General features: G+C 39.4%; 1 protein-coding gene across 1 annotated transcript in view; it reads left to right on the forward strand.

The window, feature by feature from the left end:
* Positions 1–368: 368 nt before the first annotated feature.
* IGF1 (insulin like growth factor 1) overlaps positions 369–16,751 on the forward strand; it is a 57,204-nt gene continuing 40,821 nt past the window's right edge. The window contains exons 1-2 of the mRNA XM_070946631.1: positions 369–437; positions 5,429–5,591. Coding sequence (XP_070802732.1) covers positions 369–437; positions 5,429–5,591 — 232 coding nt within the window. The remainder of the gene's footprint in view (positions 438–5,428; positions 5,592–16,751) is intronic.

A 16,751-nucleotide genomic window follows, 5' to 3' on the forward strand; every position in this document is an offset into this window, starting at 1 on the left:
CGCATGCCCAAATTTCGCTCAAGCGGTTTTTTGTACGCGCTGCTTGATTTGAAGCTTGCCGAATGGGGAGGAGTTAGGGGAGGGCAAAAGAAGGTGTTAAAGCCAAGGAGCAATCCATCTGCTGGCTACTTTAAGAGCCACTGTTTTGGACTGCCGCACTCCAGATGCAGAAGATACTGGATCTTCTCTGAAGGAGAAGATCTGTTGAAATTGCAGCTATGAAACATAATTGGTCATTCATTACCACATTGTTTAGCCAGTCCTGCACAGTACAGAGTTGGACTCAGAGTCCAAATTTAATCAGACACTCTGATAAACCCCACCCACTTTCCAGGATTTGCTTTTAAAGGCCTCTGCCTTCAGTTCAAATGGGACAGACAATAAATTGGGGACACTCTGATCTATTGAAAAGACCAGCAGCCAAATTGTTAATTATCGTAAGTATTCCTTTAATGACTCGAGTCTTCCCATCTAAACGAAGAAGAAATATTAAGGTACATCAGAGAATTTTTCTGATAGATAAATCTTCAAAAACACTATTGTATGATTGATGGGGTTGGATTTTTGGTCCATTTGACCATAATTTCCTCTTTCCAAATTTTGTAAAGAGATTATGATTTTGCGATCTAGGAGAAAATATTGAACTTCTAGGCAAGTGTATGGTGTCACATTCTTGGCTCATATAAAGGAGTGGGAATAACACAGAGTCCCATTCTCTTGACCTAGATCTGATATTTCTTTTTTACAGTGTGCAAAGTCTGCTGCAGTCTCAGAAAAAATAACATTGTTAAATGAAGTTTATGTTTGAGGCAAAGCCAACTGGGATCAAAGAACACTGTGTTGAATACACAGTGTTCTTCAGTAGGTACGCAATGCCATTTCATTGGGACAATGCTGGGATAACGTTTTGAATTGCATCCTTGAGAGCAAGCTGTGAAAGCAGGCGACTTACTTCTGCCTTAAACACTTTTGAGGTATCATTAAATAGAGGAAAATGGTATTATGAAAACTGAGACTATTCTTAGTTTCCATGATTGAATATAGTCAACCTCGTTTCTGCTTCTGAAGTCATACTCACGTTTGCCTTTCTATTATTCTGGACTGTCATGTTTTGCAAATGCTAAATAGCTATTTCATCTTCATTGAGTCTTTTTTAAATAGCTTTCTATCTTTATATTGGATGTTTCCATAAATGAAGGTCTTGCCTATTACTCTCATCTGTTGGCTAGGTTCTCTGCTAGGTTGGCTAGTCATTATAGATGGGCTTTTGTAGAGAAGTGTTTTGCATTTAATATGAAGGCCAAGCTAGGCATTGCTAAGGACTGGCTTCTGTCTGTGGTTCTGATTGCCCCCCCCCCCACTTTCCAGGAATAAATAGTATGTGTATTCTATCTGTGTGTGTGTGTGTGTGTGTGTGTGTGTGTGTGTGTGTATCTGTCTGTCTGTCTGTCTGTCTGTCTGTTTGTTTGTCTGTCTGTCTGTCTAAAGGAAAAGGAATGGTCTTGGAAAAAGCTTCATAGAGGGAAAACCTGCTTTTCAAAGATCTTAAGACAAGTAACGTCTGTAGTCCTTGCAGCCATTGCCAATAAAGTGTTTGGAAATCAAATCTTTTTCTACTTACTGGGCAACATTGTAATTTTCAATAACCCTATAATGTGGCAACATTTTGGGAGGCTGAGAAAAAGGGATGATCATGATGATGACGCTGATACAGCTCATTTAGCAACCAATCTTGGAGATAAATTAAGGGCAGTGGTGGCCCAGTGGTTAGAATGCAGCACTGCAGGTCTAACTCACCGCTCACTCCAGGAGGTCGATTCTGAGCAGCTCAAGGTTGACTCAGCCTTCCATCCTTCTGAGATCAGTAAAATGAGGACCCAGATTGTTGAGGACAAGATGCTGACTGTAAACCGCTTAGAGAGGGTTTACAGTATATAAGTCTAAGTGCTATTGCTATTGTTAAATTAAGGTAAAGATAAAGGTTCCCCTTGCACATATGTGCTAGTCGTTCCCAACTCTAGGGGGCGGTGCTCATTTCCGTTTCAAAGCCAAAGAGCCAGTGCTGTCCGAAGATGTCTCCGTGGTCATGGGGGTGACATGACTCAATGCCAAAGGCGCACGGAAGGCTGTTACCTTCCCACCAAAGGTGGTCCCTATTTTTCTACTTGCATTTTTTACATGCTTTCGAACTGCTAGGTTGGCAGAAGCTGGAACAAGTAACGGGAGCTCACCCCATTACGTGGCACTAGGGATTCAAACCGCTGAACTGCCGACCTTTCAATCGACAAGCTCAGCGTTTTAGCCACTGAGCCACCGCGTCCCTAAATTGCTTGCTAAATTACTTGGAGAAAAAGCCATGTAGTATTAGCATAGTTTCTGAGTTATCACAAGTATACAGGAAATATTTGGGGAAGTAGAGACACACATCCATACCTCTAAGCCTAAATCAGGGTCACGTGATTGTGAGATGGGCAGCATAACAGTATGATGAATAAATAAATAAACTTAACCCAATCAGGATTGCCATACTATATAGTAGTCAAGGAATACTTCATATCAATATGTAGCAGGGACAGGGAAATGGAAAGGAGCATCCTAGAAGAAAGCATGACTGCCTGGATTAAGCATGGAACTGAAAGATTCCTTACTACAACATTTTGTTACAAGTGCAGTTGTTGAGGTACTCCCAATTCTTAGTGAATTCATCTAGGCATTTTACACTTTCCAGAGTTTGATGATGCTTGTGTTTGTAATTTCTGCCCATTTCTCCCGGTAGTTAATTGTCTCAGATGTTTAAAAAAGATTATCAGACTGCAGCTGCCTTGTGCTGCGCCAGTAAAACAACACAGCTGCTGATCCTAATTTAAACATCAGTTATATAGGGGTTTAAAACTGCTTTGGTAGCTGGATCACACCCAATCTATTTGGCCTTGCCCTTCACAGTTGAACCACACTATATCTGTTGAGTTAAGCCTCTGAAAACGTAACAATAAGCTGCCAGGTTCAATATATATTTGGGTGTGGAAAGCCCTCTTTTTAAAATAATTTTAATAATTTAAAAGGGAAATAGATCCATTTATAATGTCACCCTTTTCTTGTAATAGTTGGAAAAGTTGGGTGAAGCTTAAAAGACAAAGAAGTTTTGCTTGAACTGAAATTAAGTAACTCTTCAATGGAGTTGAGTTTATCAAAATCTTGCAAATGCCTTTATAGCAGGGGTGAAATGCTCCTGGTTCAGACCGGATCACCCGATCCAGTAGCGATGGAGGTGGGTGGTTCGGAGAACCAGTAGCAAAAATCCCTGCCCCCCTCCCATGCCCAGCTGAGCCGCACAATCATCAGAGGCTTTTTTTTAACTTTTAAAAGCATCTTTTCTACAACCTCTTCGGCTGAAAAAATGCTTTTAAAAGTAAAAAAAAAAGTCTCTGATGATCGCGTGGCTCAGCTGGGATCATCAAAGGCTTTTAAAAGAAAAAAAAACCTTTCTTTCTTTTAAATGCTTCTGATGATCCAAGCTGAATTGCCTGATCGTTAGAGACATTTAAAAGGAAAAAAGTCTCTGCCGATCAGGCAACTCAGCTGGAATCGTCAGAGCCTTTTGAAAGCATTTTTTTACAACCTCTTCGCTGAAGAGGTTGTAGAAAAAAAATGGTTTTAAAAGTTAAAAAAAAAGCCTCTGATGATTGCGCGGCTCAGCTGGGATCATCAAAGGCTTTTAAAAGAAAAAAAACCTTTTTTTCTTTTAAATGCTTCTGACGATCCAAGCTGAATTGCCTGATCGTTATAGGCATTTAAAAGGAAAAAAGTCTCTGCCGATCAGGCAACTCAGCTGGGATCGTCAGAGCCTTTTGAAAGCATTTTTTTACATTTTTCTTCACCGAAGAGGTTGTAGAAAAAATGGTTTTAAAAGTAAAAAATAAAATTGGCCATGCCCACCCAGTCACATTATCCCACCACCACCAAGCCACGCCCACAGAACCGGTAGTAACACATTTTAGGTTTCACCACTGCTTTATAGCAAATTCATGTTCACATGAATTTCAGACATCAATACATTAGAGAGGGTCCAGAACTATTTTACTAGAAGAGTACTCAAATCTTCTGCTCGAAATAGAATACCCTATACCACCAGGCTTGAAATTTTAGGCCTCGATAGCCTTGAACTAGGCCGTCTACATTCCGACCTAAATTCATAAGATTATTTATCAAAACATCCTACCTATAAATGAGTACTTTAATTTCAACCGTAATAACACAAGGGCTATCAATAGATTCAAACTCAATGTAATTCGCTCTAATCTTGATTGTAGGAAATATGACTTCTGCAATAGAGTAGCAAATGTCTGGAACACTCTATCTGATCTTGTTGTTAGTCTCTCTAATACCCATACCTTTCACCATAAACTGTCTACCATGGACCTTTCATGTTTCTTAAGAGGTCCCTAAATGAGCATGTATAAGCGCACCAGCGTGCCTACCATCCCTGTCCAACCGTCCCCATTTATATGTACTCATTTTATGTGTTTATGGCTATGTGGGTTTTTTGTTTTGTTTTTTAATTTGATTTATATGCTGCCCTTCTTCGGAGACTCAGGGCGGCTTACAATGTGCTAAGCAATTGTTTTGCTTATTTATTTCCTTTTATTTCTGCCAATTTTTTTCATGTGTCCATGTCTATGTCTATACTGTTACTTGTTTCCTTGTACTCATTGATAAATAAATAAATAAATAAATAAATAAATAAATAAATACTTTAAGACATGAGAGATGGCTCTGGATGCCAACACAATGACCCATGGATTTCTTTAAGAAAAAGAAAGAATGCAGGATAGAAATCAACTGCCACACCAACATACAAAATACACTAATGTACATATGTATCTGATTTTTAAAAATGCACAAAAAGCAAAAGATTTATCTGGAAATGAGATGTTTTCTTGGTCTATTTTGCTCAAAATGCTTGTATCTTCCTGAGTGTGCTTCAGATTTTACTTTAATCAAATTTGAAGCGGATGAGGGTATACCTCAGAGAAAAGGCATGAAGTGAAGCAACAAACAATTCTCAGAGGTCAGAAAGAAATAGAAAACTGGGTTTCCCGCCTGGGAGTAGCCCTGTATCCTAGTTTATAGAGTTGTCTGTTTGAAATATTGTCCAGGATCTATTTGAATGAAGTGTCAAGGGCTGCCCAGTCAAATCTGTTTAAAAATAAAGAACTATCAGAAATAGAAATTTGAAATTGCCCATAGATATTAGCTGGACAAGGTTCATGGTCATTTGATCAGAATTTTCCTCAATATGTAATAATTCTTTCTGAATGGGCCTCTGTGCCAATAAAGCAATCAATTTGGTTCCACTTAAATCAGCACCTTGTTTATTGGGATTGTCTAAAAAAACACTGACATAGTTTTGTTTTTACTTCATTCACAGGTGAAGATGCTCACTGCAACATCCATTAATTTTTTCTACTTTGGCCTGTGTTTGCTCACATTAACCAGCTCGTCTGTTGGTGCTGCGGGCCAAGAAACTCTTTGTGGTGCTGAGTTGGTCGATGCTCTTCAATTTGTCTGTGGAGAAAGAGGCTTTTATTTCAGTAAGTTTAACCATCCATTGATCCTTTTTCTGGTCCATTTTTCCAGTTGTTTTTCTGGGGAATGTAAATTTTGGGGTCATCCACATCAGCTACCAATTCCTATGCTTTCTACAGTGTTTCCACACCCATGTGTATCAGTGGTAGGTTTCTATCAGTTCACCCCAGTTCGGGCGAACCAGTAGCGGTGATGGTGAGCTGAGAGTGAACCGGTTCATTCCGACCATCAGCCCCTGCACTATACCTACCTATATTCATTCGTTTTTAGCCCAGCTGATAGGCATAGCAGAGCGGTGCCGTGCCTCAGTGTTTCTGAAATGCAATGTGCTTGCGCGCGTGCGTTTGTGCATAAAGCAAACCGGTTGTAACACTGGTTGAAACCCACCACTGATGTGTATGTGGAAGAAGGTATGTGCATGTCTGTATGGTATTTATCAAATAATAGTATATGTACATAATAATATAATACGCTTCTCTCAAATCCTAGTTTATAGGTCAAAAAATGTACATTAGTTTGTGTGGGTTTAACATCTTCTACTCACTCCTCACTTTAAAAAAAAACGTGTTTTGAAGATTATTATATTTTCTAACTATTCTTTTTCTTTTCCTCTTGCTATACTTACCGATTTCACCTCTCTTCCACCCTATCAACTTCCTCTTAGTCTTAGTCTTGCACAATTTCTCTTTTAAGCAAATTAAAAACTGGGTGTTATATCTTTATTACAACTCTCTTCCAACATCTGGTATTTGTGGTTATGTGAATTGTCATTCAAGTGGGAAGTGCAGGAGGTAGGAAATAGTAACATAAAGCAACTACCAAGAGATACATACTGTGTTGAACAATCTTTGGTATTGCTTTGACTTCAAGGTATTTGGAGAACAAGGCTGGAGAATAATTTTGCTTCAACAGTTTTGTATGAATGTGACTTCGTGAATTAAGAAGGAATGTCATGTAATGGAACGTTTCATGCTTGTGTATAAGAAGTCTTGATTTTACTATCCAACTCTTTGGTAAAAAAATTATTTAATTGAAATTATGAATTAAGAGCTTAAAATGCACACTGAGATAATTTCAGGTTCAGAGATACTGAAGAGTTCACAGGAATAACATTTTACTAAACTAGCTTCTCACATAATTTGTTTTGTGAATGGTTACAAAAACTTTATAAACCAGCCCCTTGGCATAGTCATGCTATGGTAAGAACAGAACATGTTTACCTGTTGCCCGATACAGGGAACATGTTTACTCCTGTAACCTTAATAAAACTTGTGATGATCATAATGACTTTCAGTTCCTCTTTATTGGACATCCGTGATTAATATTTCCCCTTGGAAGATGTTTACATTTGGGCATTGAGCACCTTTTTATATAGGATAGTTCTCACCTCCTTTCATCACTTTGTTTAACAGCTATATTAACCTGTTGTCAGGGGTCATCCATCAACTTGGCCTTATACCAACAATAACCTGATGATACCCATCACTTATATCATCACTTATTTTATTTATTTATTTATTTTATTATTCATATTTCTATGCCACCCACTCTCCGAGGACTCTGGGCAGTTTACACCAAAGACAGTATACTAAATAGCATATTGCCCCCAACAATCTGGGTCCTCATTTTACCCACCTCGGAAGGATGGAAGGCTGAGTCAACCTTGAGCTGGTGAGATTTGATCCGCTGATCTGTTGAACTAGCAGTCAGCTGAAGTAGCTGCAGTACTGCACCCTAACCACTGCGCCACCTCAGCTCTTAATCTTTATGCTGATGCTGTGGGTGTCTTTTTTGTTTGTGTGTGTGTGTGTGTAGGCTATAAGAACTGGACATAATAAAACAGTCTGCAATTAAGAAATGGTGTAGGATCTCCTGCTTGGGCAGGAGGTTGGACTAGATCAGGGGTCTCCAATCTTGGCAACTTTAAGCCTGGTGGACTTCAACTCCCAGAATTCCGCAGCCAGCTAGCTGGCTGGGGAATTCTGGGAATTGAAGTCCACCAGGCTTAAAGTTGCCAAGGTTGGAGACTCCTGGACTAGATGACCGACAAGGTCCCTTCCAACTCTGTTAATCTGTAATCTGTAAATTTTAAAACAACACTATTTATTTTAATTTATGTCACATTTAGAAACTGTCCCTCTCCCATACAGAATAACTCTGGGTGGTATTCAAATAACACATAAAAGCTTTAAAAACTATACGTAAATATTTGAAACGTTTGAAACTAAAATAATTTCAAAGTTTTGGAAGAGGGGAAGGGCCTTCATGTTGCCATTTCCTCCTAAAGATTCTCATCTCATTCCAATGTGCCTCTTGATAGGGTGGCCCTCTTGTTGAAGAAGTAGCTATATGACCTGGAAGTCCTACTTGACTCATAGCTACTGCTGAATAAACTATAATAAATTGAGAATGCGAGTGAAGGATTCTGAATTCCTCCTGGTTTCAGTATACTGAGAAAAGAGGCTCAGTGTGACTCATGCCTTCACATTCTGCACAAATAAGGCCTCCATGTCTTCAAGGATTTGATGATGATATTCAACGACTTGACATTCAAGCATTGTGTATGTTGAGTCAATATAACATTCATAATGAAAACAGTTTATTCTACTTCAGGGCCCTCATGCTCTTTCCTCATGGACAATGGCAGGTTACATGCACCTAAAGTGGGATGACAGCCCAGATTTTGTGTGTGTGTGTGTGTGTGTGTGTGTGTGTGTGTTTGTGTGTGTGTGTGTGTGTGTTGATAGGTCTCTTTGTCTTTGCTTCCAAGGGAGTTCCTGGAGTCTCTTCCACAGAGCCAGGGGTTATGTCATGTTTCTCAAACTTGGGGATTTTAAGACATCTAGATTTCAACTCCCAAAATTCCCAACCCAGCAAAACCAAACTAATATATTATAGCTACTATAATGCAGTATAGGAATCTTTGTCCATATAAAGCAACTTCTTATGATCCTATATTCCAACAGTTGAGCCAGGGACCTCCAATTGCACAGATCAACCTATTATCTACAGTGCCACAGTAGATCTTGATTTATATACTGTATAAACCAATATTTGACCAAAAGAAAAAGCAATATGCATGCCCATTGCTTGGGGGGGGGAAAGAATTCACATACACAATAAGCTGTAGGAAACAGAGATAGATGAAAAAAAAAACAGAAGAAAGAACTGGCCAGGAACAGCTAGGTGATAAAGACTAAGTCATATTTCACTGAGTCAAGTAATCTTGAACTGGTTGCCAAATAGCATAAAATGTTTCCAGGTTGTTTCTCTTTGTAGAGCATTCCATCATCTGCTGTTAAAGCAAGCTGCTTAGTAGCCTAAATTCCATGGCAGGGGGAAATTGTGGCTTTCCAAGTTCACAATGAGATGCTTGGCAACCAATAGAAATCTCTGTGAAGAGCGTAATGGTCCTTTGGATCCAAACAGCTGGAAAATCACGTGAAAACCTATGTCTCGGTTAAAAAGGAATTGCAGGTATTTAAGACAAGACTTTGGCATTTCGTTTTTGTAAAAGACAAAAAAAAAACTTCCACAATAATAATGCTGTCAACCTCTAATTTATGCATCACACTTGACCCAGGAATTGTACAATGCTAGCGAACAGCCAAAGAATTCATTTTTTCTACTGTTTCTAAAGAAAACAGCATTCAAAAGAAGTTAGGTAACAAGAAACCTGAAACAAAGTGAGGGGAAAAGAGATCCTTATCACTTCTACCCCATATGCTGCTTAACATTAAAGGATGTACAACATCTTTTTCTGAAAAACCCCAACAAACAGGAAAACTTAGTTTCCTTCCCTCTGATTCTCCCTGTTCTCAACACTCTCCCATAGATCTCCTATATGCCCCAAATGAACCTTCTTCCCTCTTTGCATGTAAAATATTGGGAACAATAATGGGATAATAGAGAAAACAGAGGAGTGCTATTTTTTTCTCTTCCCTTTTATTTTTTTTTTTTATGATTATACCTCAATTTCAATAGGTCTTAGAAGAATTTCATTTCCTATGTACATTTGAGCTTCTTATGCAACATTTAATGGATTACCCTAGGCTGTGAAAAGTCTTTTCATATGGGTCATTACCACCACTTATCAAACTTGGAAAAGAGAAAAAAAAAAATACAGAATCTGGGTGGGCAGGAAGGACTGGCTGGTACATGAGAAATCAGAAATTCTTCAGCTCACATTTTGACCTTAGCTAGAGAGAAATGTGAGGTTTGAAAAGTTCACTACTCATTAGAGAACAATAAAGTTCTGTGCTACCTTAAAGGGTAAAATATATTATTTCATAAGCTTTCATGAATCATGGTTCTCTTTATTTATAAATCCTCAAAGTCTTCTCTGAGCCCAGATTGGAGAACTTTTTTTCTGGGGGGCGGGAGGGAGGAAATGTGCCACTAATTCAGGGGGAAAAAAAATCAGTAGCAGATTCTCTGTTCGTAGCATCCTTCTTATGAGTAAAACAAAGTTTTAGGAGTAGATGGGATTCTTGTAGTAGATCTCTAAGTGATTTTAAGGTAAAAAAAAAAAAAGAAAGGTTGCTGGTTTCATGGGCTAACAGCAACATTAGGAAAATTTTCTAACTGAAGTAAAAGATACTGAAGTGAAATAGTTTTAATTACTACTAAGATCATCTGGTGACAATACCTAGAAACCTTAGCTGATTAGGACTAAGCAGGGCCACACCTGCTTATTACTTGGATGAAACATCATCAGGAACTCACAGTGTTGGTAGACTGAAACCGAACAATCTCAGAAGAACCACTTCTTGTCCTCCAGAAAATTTCATAGATGTATCCATACTCTCACTAGGAGAGTGGTCCCCAACCTTTCTGGCTTGGTGGTTTGGCGGTGGGGGGAGAGGGGATAGTTCTCTGTGAGTGGTAGGTGGGCACGCGCAAGCTCACCAGCTCCATTTGTGTGAGCAGCGAGCACACACACACCGCTCACGCTAAGGGAGAGCAAGTGGCCGCCCATAGTGGCCATAGCAGAGGTGGTATTCAGCTGGTTCAGACCGGTTTGGGCGAACTAATAGCGGAAAGTTTGAGTAGTTCGGAGAACCGGCAAATACCACCTTTGGCTGGCCCTGCCCTCCCACCCCCCGCCGTTCCCTGTCCTATATTCCCTTGTTTTTTAGCTCAGCTGATTCGTGTGGCAGAGTGGATTGCCACGCCTCAGCTGAGATAAACAACAGCTCAGCTCACCAGCGATGACACTGAGGGCAGTCTTTGAGTGCTGTGCACACAGGCAAAGCACAAAATGTGCTCTCACAGAACCGGTAGGAAAAGATTTGGAATCCCATCACTGGGCCACAGCCCAGGGATTGGGGACCCCTACACTAGGAGTCAAGCTTAGCTTGAGAAAGAATCACTTTACCTTTATGTAAGACAATGTAACTTGGCTTGAAGTTTTATCTAATATACTTCGCAGATTTCAAGGATATAGGATTATGATGCTACTCAATGATAATGAGAAGCAGGAGACAGATTGAAAGCATTTGTGTTTTCAGACTGCAGACAGCAACTGCAGCCATGAAATTAAAAGTCCCCTGCTCCTTGGGATGAAAGCGATGGCAAAACTAGACAGCATATTAAAAAGCAGAGACATCACCTTGCCAACAAAGGCCCATATAGTCAAAGTTATGGCTTTCCCAGTAGTAATATATGGCTGTGAAAGTTAGACTGAGCATCAAAGAATTGTTGCTTTTGAATTGTGGTGCTGTAAAAAACTCTTGAGAGTCTGTTGGACTGCAGGGAGATCAACTCAGTCAATCTTAATGGAAATCAACCCTGACTGTTCTTTGGAAGGACAGCTACTGAAGCTAAAGTTCAAATACTTTGGCCACCAAATGATTGGAAAAGACCCTGATGTTGGAAAAAAAATTGAAGGCAAAAGGAGAAGGATGAAATGGTTAGATCAGGGGTCCGCAACCCGTGGCTCTGGAGCCGCATGTGGCTCTTTCATCCCTCTGCTGTGGCTCTTTGTCACCGGTCGGCTCCACAATTGATAGGGCTTTCGGTTAGGACAGGTAGACGAAAAAGGACAGTGCGCTAGGAGGAGACTCTATGGTGGGGGAACCAGACTTCCGGTCGGCAGAGGAAAAAGGACACCGTGCTAGGAGGAAACTCCATGGTGGGAGAACTGGACTTCCAGTCAGCTCCAGAAATGAACTGGGGGCTTCTGGTTAGGACCTTTGTGGCTCTTTGAGGTTTAAGGTTGCCTACCCTGGGTTAGACATTGTCATTGACATAATGGACATGGGTTTGGGCAGACCCCAAGAGAGAGTGGAGGACAGGGAGGGCTGATGTGCTGTGATCCACAGGGTCGCAAGGAGTTGCACACAACTTAGCAATTGAACAACAATTTTTTTTTGTTCTTCAGTGCATACATTGACAATTATTAATACCTATCATTACTGCATTCAGACTACAGTTTTGGTCTTTAGACTGTCTTTGAACTGCAGACCTTATCTGCCCTAGTTTTTTACTTCTTTCATTTTTTCCCATGCTAGTTTTTGTAAGAGCTTGCCTTGCAAGATATTCTGGAAAACTTGAAACTCTGCTCACCCTCTTATGACATTTTAGTTGACTCTAATAACAGTGTGACCGGTTATATATTTTGGACTTTCTAAAGGTAATATCTTTCCATCCATTTCCAGAAAAAACAGTATTTGAAATTATAAAGGAAACACTTAATTCATGTCATTAATTCAAAGAAAATTATGACACTGACCCTGTCTGTGAGGACTTCCTCCATCTAAGAAAACCAATGGAAAAATTTCAACCTAATCCACACTTGCTAATAAAAACCAGAACAATGTTCCTCTGGGAAATGAGTCACAGCCAAATTATTGAATACTTGGTTTATTCACTCAACATCCATAAATCTAAAAACTACCTAGAGCTTTTGACTGCCACAAAATGGAATGCATTTTTCCACTAACAATAGTCAACTGTTATGTTTAAAGCAAATCTTCTGAGGCATTGCTTTGCATTAAGAATGAAAAACCAGAAAACTTGGCACTGGGTGAAAAGAATGATCTAACACACACATGCTTTAGAAGACGAAATTTCTTAAAAGAATTGGATAGGTTTTTACTTCTTTAATATTCAGCACTAGGCGCTGTTTGTGTCCATCCATGATGTCATTTGATTACTGCTTTTCTTGTCACTAACTCATCTTCATACTTTTGTGATATCCAAATATGTTACATTTATGAAGGTATCTGTCCCTGTCTCTTCAAGATCATAGAAAGTATTAATATGAAGCTATTACATTTTGTCCTTCTGTGTATTTCTTCACAGGCTATGCATGAAATTCGTCTTTGATTTCATTCTTGCTTTGTCACCCAGAATCTTTCTCAATTCCATTTTTAATTAATTAAGTGTCCAATATTTTATATATTTATATATAGATTCCAATATTTTAGAAACAGATACTTCTCTTGGTTTGGTTCACACAGTACACTAAGCCATAGTATGAATTGTTTGGAACCAATTTTTATGGCTTAGTGTTATGAAAAACATAGTTATTGAAAACACTATGACTTAGAATCGCATGTGAACTTAGCCACTGCGTTGTGGGAGGCAAATTTACATGGATACGTTTGAGGATTTACTTATAAATAAAAATAAAAATCCTTGCTTTATATTAAACAGAATGTCATCATGTATAATATTTCAAAAGAGTGCATGCATATTTCCAAAATAATTGATGCATTTCACAAATTCTTCACAGACCAGCAATAGGCAATTTTGTAGGCCTTAATATTTTACAATTAACTAAGATAAATTAACTAAAACTGTTTCTTGTTTAATGGAGTCTAATACTAGAAATATTAGTGGGGTTTATCAATATGAAGATGTTAAGTCTAAGAGTAGAGGGAAATGTTAGGCAGGCAAATCCCAGAATATTTAATAAAGCAGTAGGGGCAAATTATTTAAAACATGGAAACTGATCTTCTAAAATATAAATTAAACTGCATATTCAATTAAATAAAATTTTGGTTTTATTTATTTATAGTTTAAATTTATAAAGCCACCTAACTCACAACAAAAAACTTACAATAAAAAGACATGACCAGGAAAGCAACATATGCCAATATAAACACAATGGCATTTAGGACACATATTCTATGGAGATTCTCAGTCATCCAGGTCATGGTTGTCCCAAAGAGTTTTTTTAGGAGGTGACATATTTTGCCTAACATGGGATCCAGGTTAAAAATCCAGGGCTTCAAGTCTGTTTAGAAGACAGCATGGAGGGGTCTATTCAAAATTATCAGAAATGCTGTGCCAGCTGCAGCTTCAATAACATCCACATGTAAAGTCCATTATAACCCTTCACACAAAAGATAACTAAGGCATGAGTGATTGTGAGAAGAGACATCTGGTTCAGGAAAGGGGCAATTGGCATACTAAATGAATACGAGATAAGACTCTCTTGGCCACAGGAGAGCAGAACCTTGAGGACCCCTAAATTGTGCACTCATGTTTTTCTGGGGACATGCCATGGTACCAGAAGAACCAGGAACACAAAGTAATTTGGTCATTTGGGGTTGAGTTTAAGCATGCTTGCTTCTTTCAGATCCTGGCTTGACAGCAGACTTGGTCAATAAGGGCTTGAGCTCTAGAACTGGGTATTATCAGTCTGATGATATATGACCCAATGTCATCAGATGGCCTCACCTAGTGGCTTCATTCACATATTAAACAGGAGGGAGCAAAAGTGCCAATGCTCGATACACCACATGTCATGGCCCTCAACCTTCCTCCCTTCTGTCAAAATGAACTGGATCTGGTCACAAAGCAAGGAAGACATGCCTCCCATTCTTAATTTCCACAGTCAGTCCAGGAGAATAGCTTGATTGGTGCTTTCAATGGTATTAAAAGCCAATGAGAGATCAAGAAAAACCAGGACAGTTACATCACCTCCATCCTGGCTATGCCAGAGGTCACTGACAAGTGTAAACAAAGTTATCTGTACTATGTCCTGGTGTGAAACCGGACTGTTAAACATCCAGATAATCTGTTTCTTTTTTCCAATGAAACTCCAACCATACTCTCAATAACTTTCTTCAGAAAGGAAAGATTGGACAAAATTGGGCAGAACTGTTTGCCCAGTGATGATTTCTTCAAGGGGTGGCACATCACTATCTCCTTAAAGGCAAACAAAATCGTCTCCTCACTCAAAGAAGCATTTACCATAGATCAGGGGTGAAATCCAGCAGGTTCTGACAAGTTTTGGAGAAGCGGTAGCGGAAATTTTGAGTAGTTTGGAGAACCATCAAATACCACCTCTGGCTGGCCCCAGAGTGGGGTGGGAATGGGGATTTTGCAGTATCCTTCCCTGGAGTGGGGTGGGAATGGAGATTATGCAGTATCCTTCCCCTGCCACGCCCACCAAGCCATGCCCACAGAACCAGTAGTAAAAAAATTTGGATTTCACCATGCCACAGATCCAACCTCAGGCCATCTCCCAGGAAGTCTTATCAAAGTAGACAGGGAATAAGTATTATAGACAAATGGCTGGATTAACCAGGATCAAGAATTCTATCCCTTTCCTCAAGGGTCAAACACTTTCAAAATATAATAGGGCATGGTGATACCTCTGTGGGAACTTTCTCCTATCAGAATGCAACTCTGAGAAGATTTCCTCTATCAGGTGCTTAGACTAATCCCTACAATATCACTCCCTCTGTCTGTTTCTCTGTTATGATCATAGCTGATTTTAGGAATAAGGCCTCCAGCATAACATTCAAAGGCTAAAAGTTCTCAGTGTTCTGAACCTCACACCTTCCAAATGTGTTTGACTTTGGCTCCATTAAGCCTAAACCACTATGACCAACACACATTGTTAGTGGGCTATGGGAGATGAAGTCCAACATATCTGAAAGTCATCAGGTTGGAGAAGACTGTGGCAAACCAAAGCAGATCACACAATTGGAGTCACTTAATCTTATCAGATTTTATTTTCCTGGGCTCCCCCAGATGGGGACTACAGCCAAGAAATTAAAAGGCACTTGCTCCTGGGGAGGAAAACTATGACAAATCTACACAACATACTAAAAAGCAGAGACATCACCCTGCCAACAAATGTGTGTATAGTCAAGCTATGGTTTTCCCAGTTGCAATGTATGGCTGTGAAAGTTGGACCATAAGGAAGGCTAAGCACCAAAGGATTGAGGCCTTTGAACTATGATGCTGGAGAAGACTCCCACGAGTCCCTTGGACTGCAAGGCGATCGAACCGGTCAGTCATAGAGGAGATCAACCCTGGCTGCTCTTTAGAGGGCCAGATCCTGAAGATGAAACTCAAATACTTTGGCCACCTAATGAGAAGGAAGGACTCACTGGAGAAGAGCCTAATGCTGGGAATAATTGAGGACAAAAAAAGAAGGGGACAACAGAGAATGAGGTCTGGATGGAGTCACTGAAGCAGTAGGCATGAACTTAAATGGACTCCAGAGGATGGTAGAGGACAGGAAGGCCTGGAGGAATGTTGTCCATGGGGTTGCGATGGGTCGGACATGACTTCGCAACTAACAACAACAATCTTATCCATCAACAGGAGCAAAATCCTAAAGAATGCTAAAGCTAAAAGCAAATATCTGGCTGCTCCAATTACATGTGACATTTTGTTTTTATGTGTGGCAATCATACTGTGAATCAGTATATAATAGTCCCAGTAGACTAAGGGCATGAAAGTGTCGAACTTCACGCAGAAGACAAGAATGTAACCAATTAGGCAAACTTGTAAGAATAAGTCATTCATTATTGAAGAAAGGTTAAGAAGTTCTAATCCAAGGATTCTGGTGAATACAGTCTTTGTGGAGCAAGCTCTGTATAGGAAACGATTATGCAATATTTCTGCATAAGGTTATTCCTATATATGTAATTCCTATATTCTCAGTGTTTATACATATGCACAATAGAAGCATTAATAGCTCATTTCTTTTTCATTCTCATAAATAGCCAGTTGTCTAGATCACACAAGATACTAAACAATGTAGTTGATTTGATTTTACTTTAATATATTGTGTGAGTCTAATAATCATGGCTTAGAACTAAAGTACATCTAAAATTAACAAGAATTAGTATGTTATGCCTATACTATATGTAGAATGAATGTATATCCTTCAACCATTCATATATATCATCTAAATC

Source organism: Pituophis catenifer, unplaced genomic scaffold, assembly GCF_029215685.1.
Source record: "Pituophis catenifer annectens isolate HBS135680 unplaced genomic scaffold, rPitCat1.0.hap2 SCAF_7, whole genome shotgun sequence".
Classification (NCBI taxonomy): Eukaryota; Metazoa; Chordata; class Lepidosauria; order Squamata; family Colubridae; genus Pituophis; species Pituophis catenifer.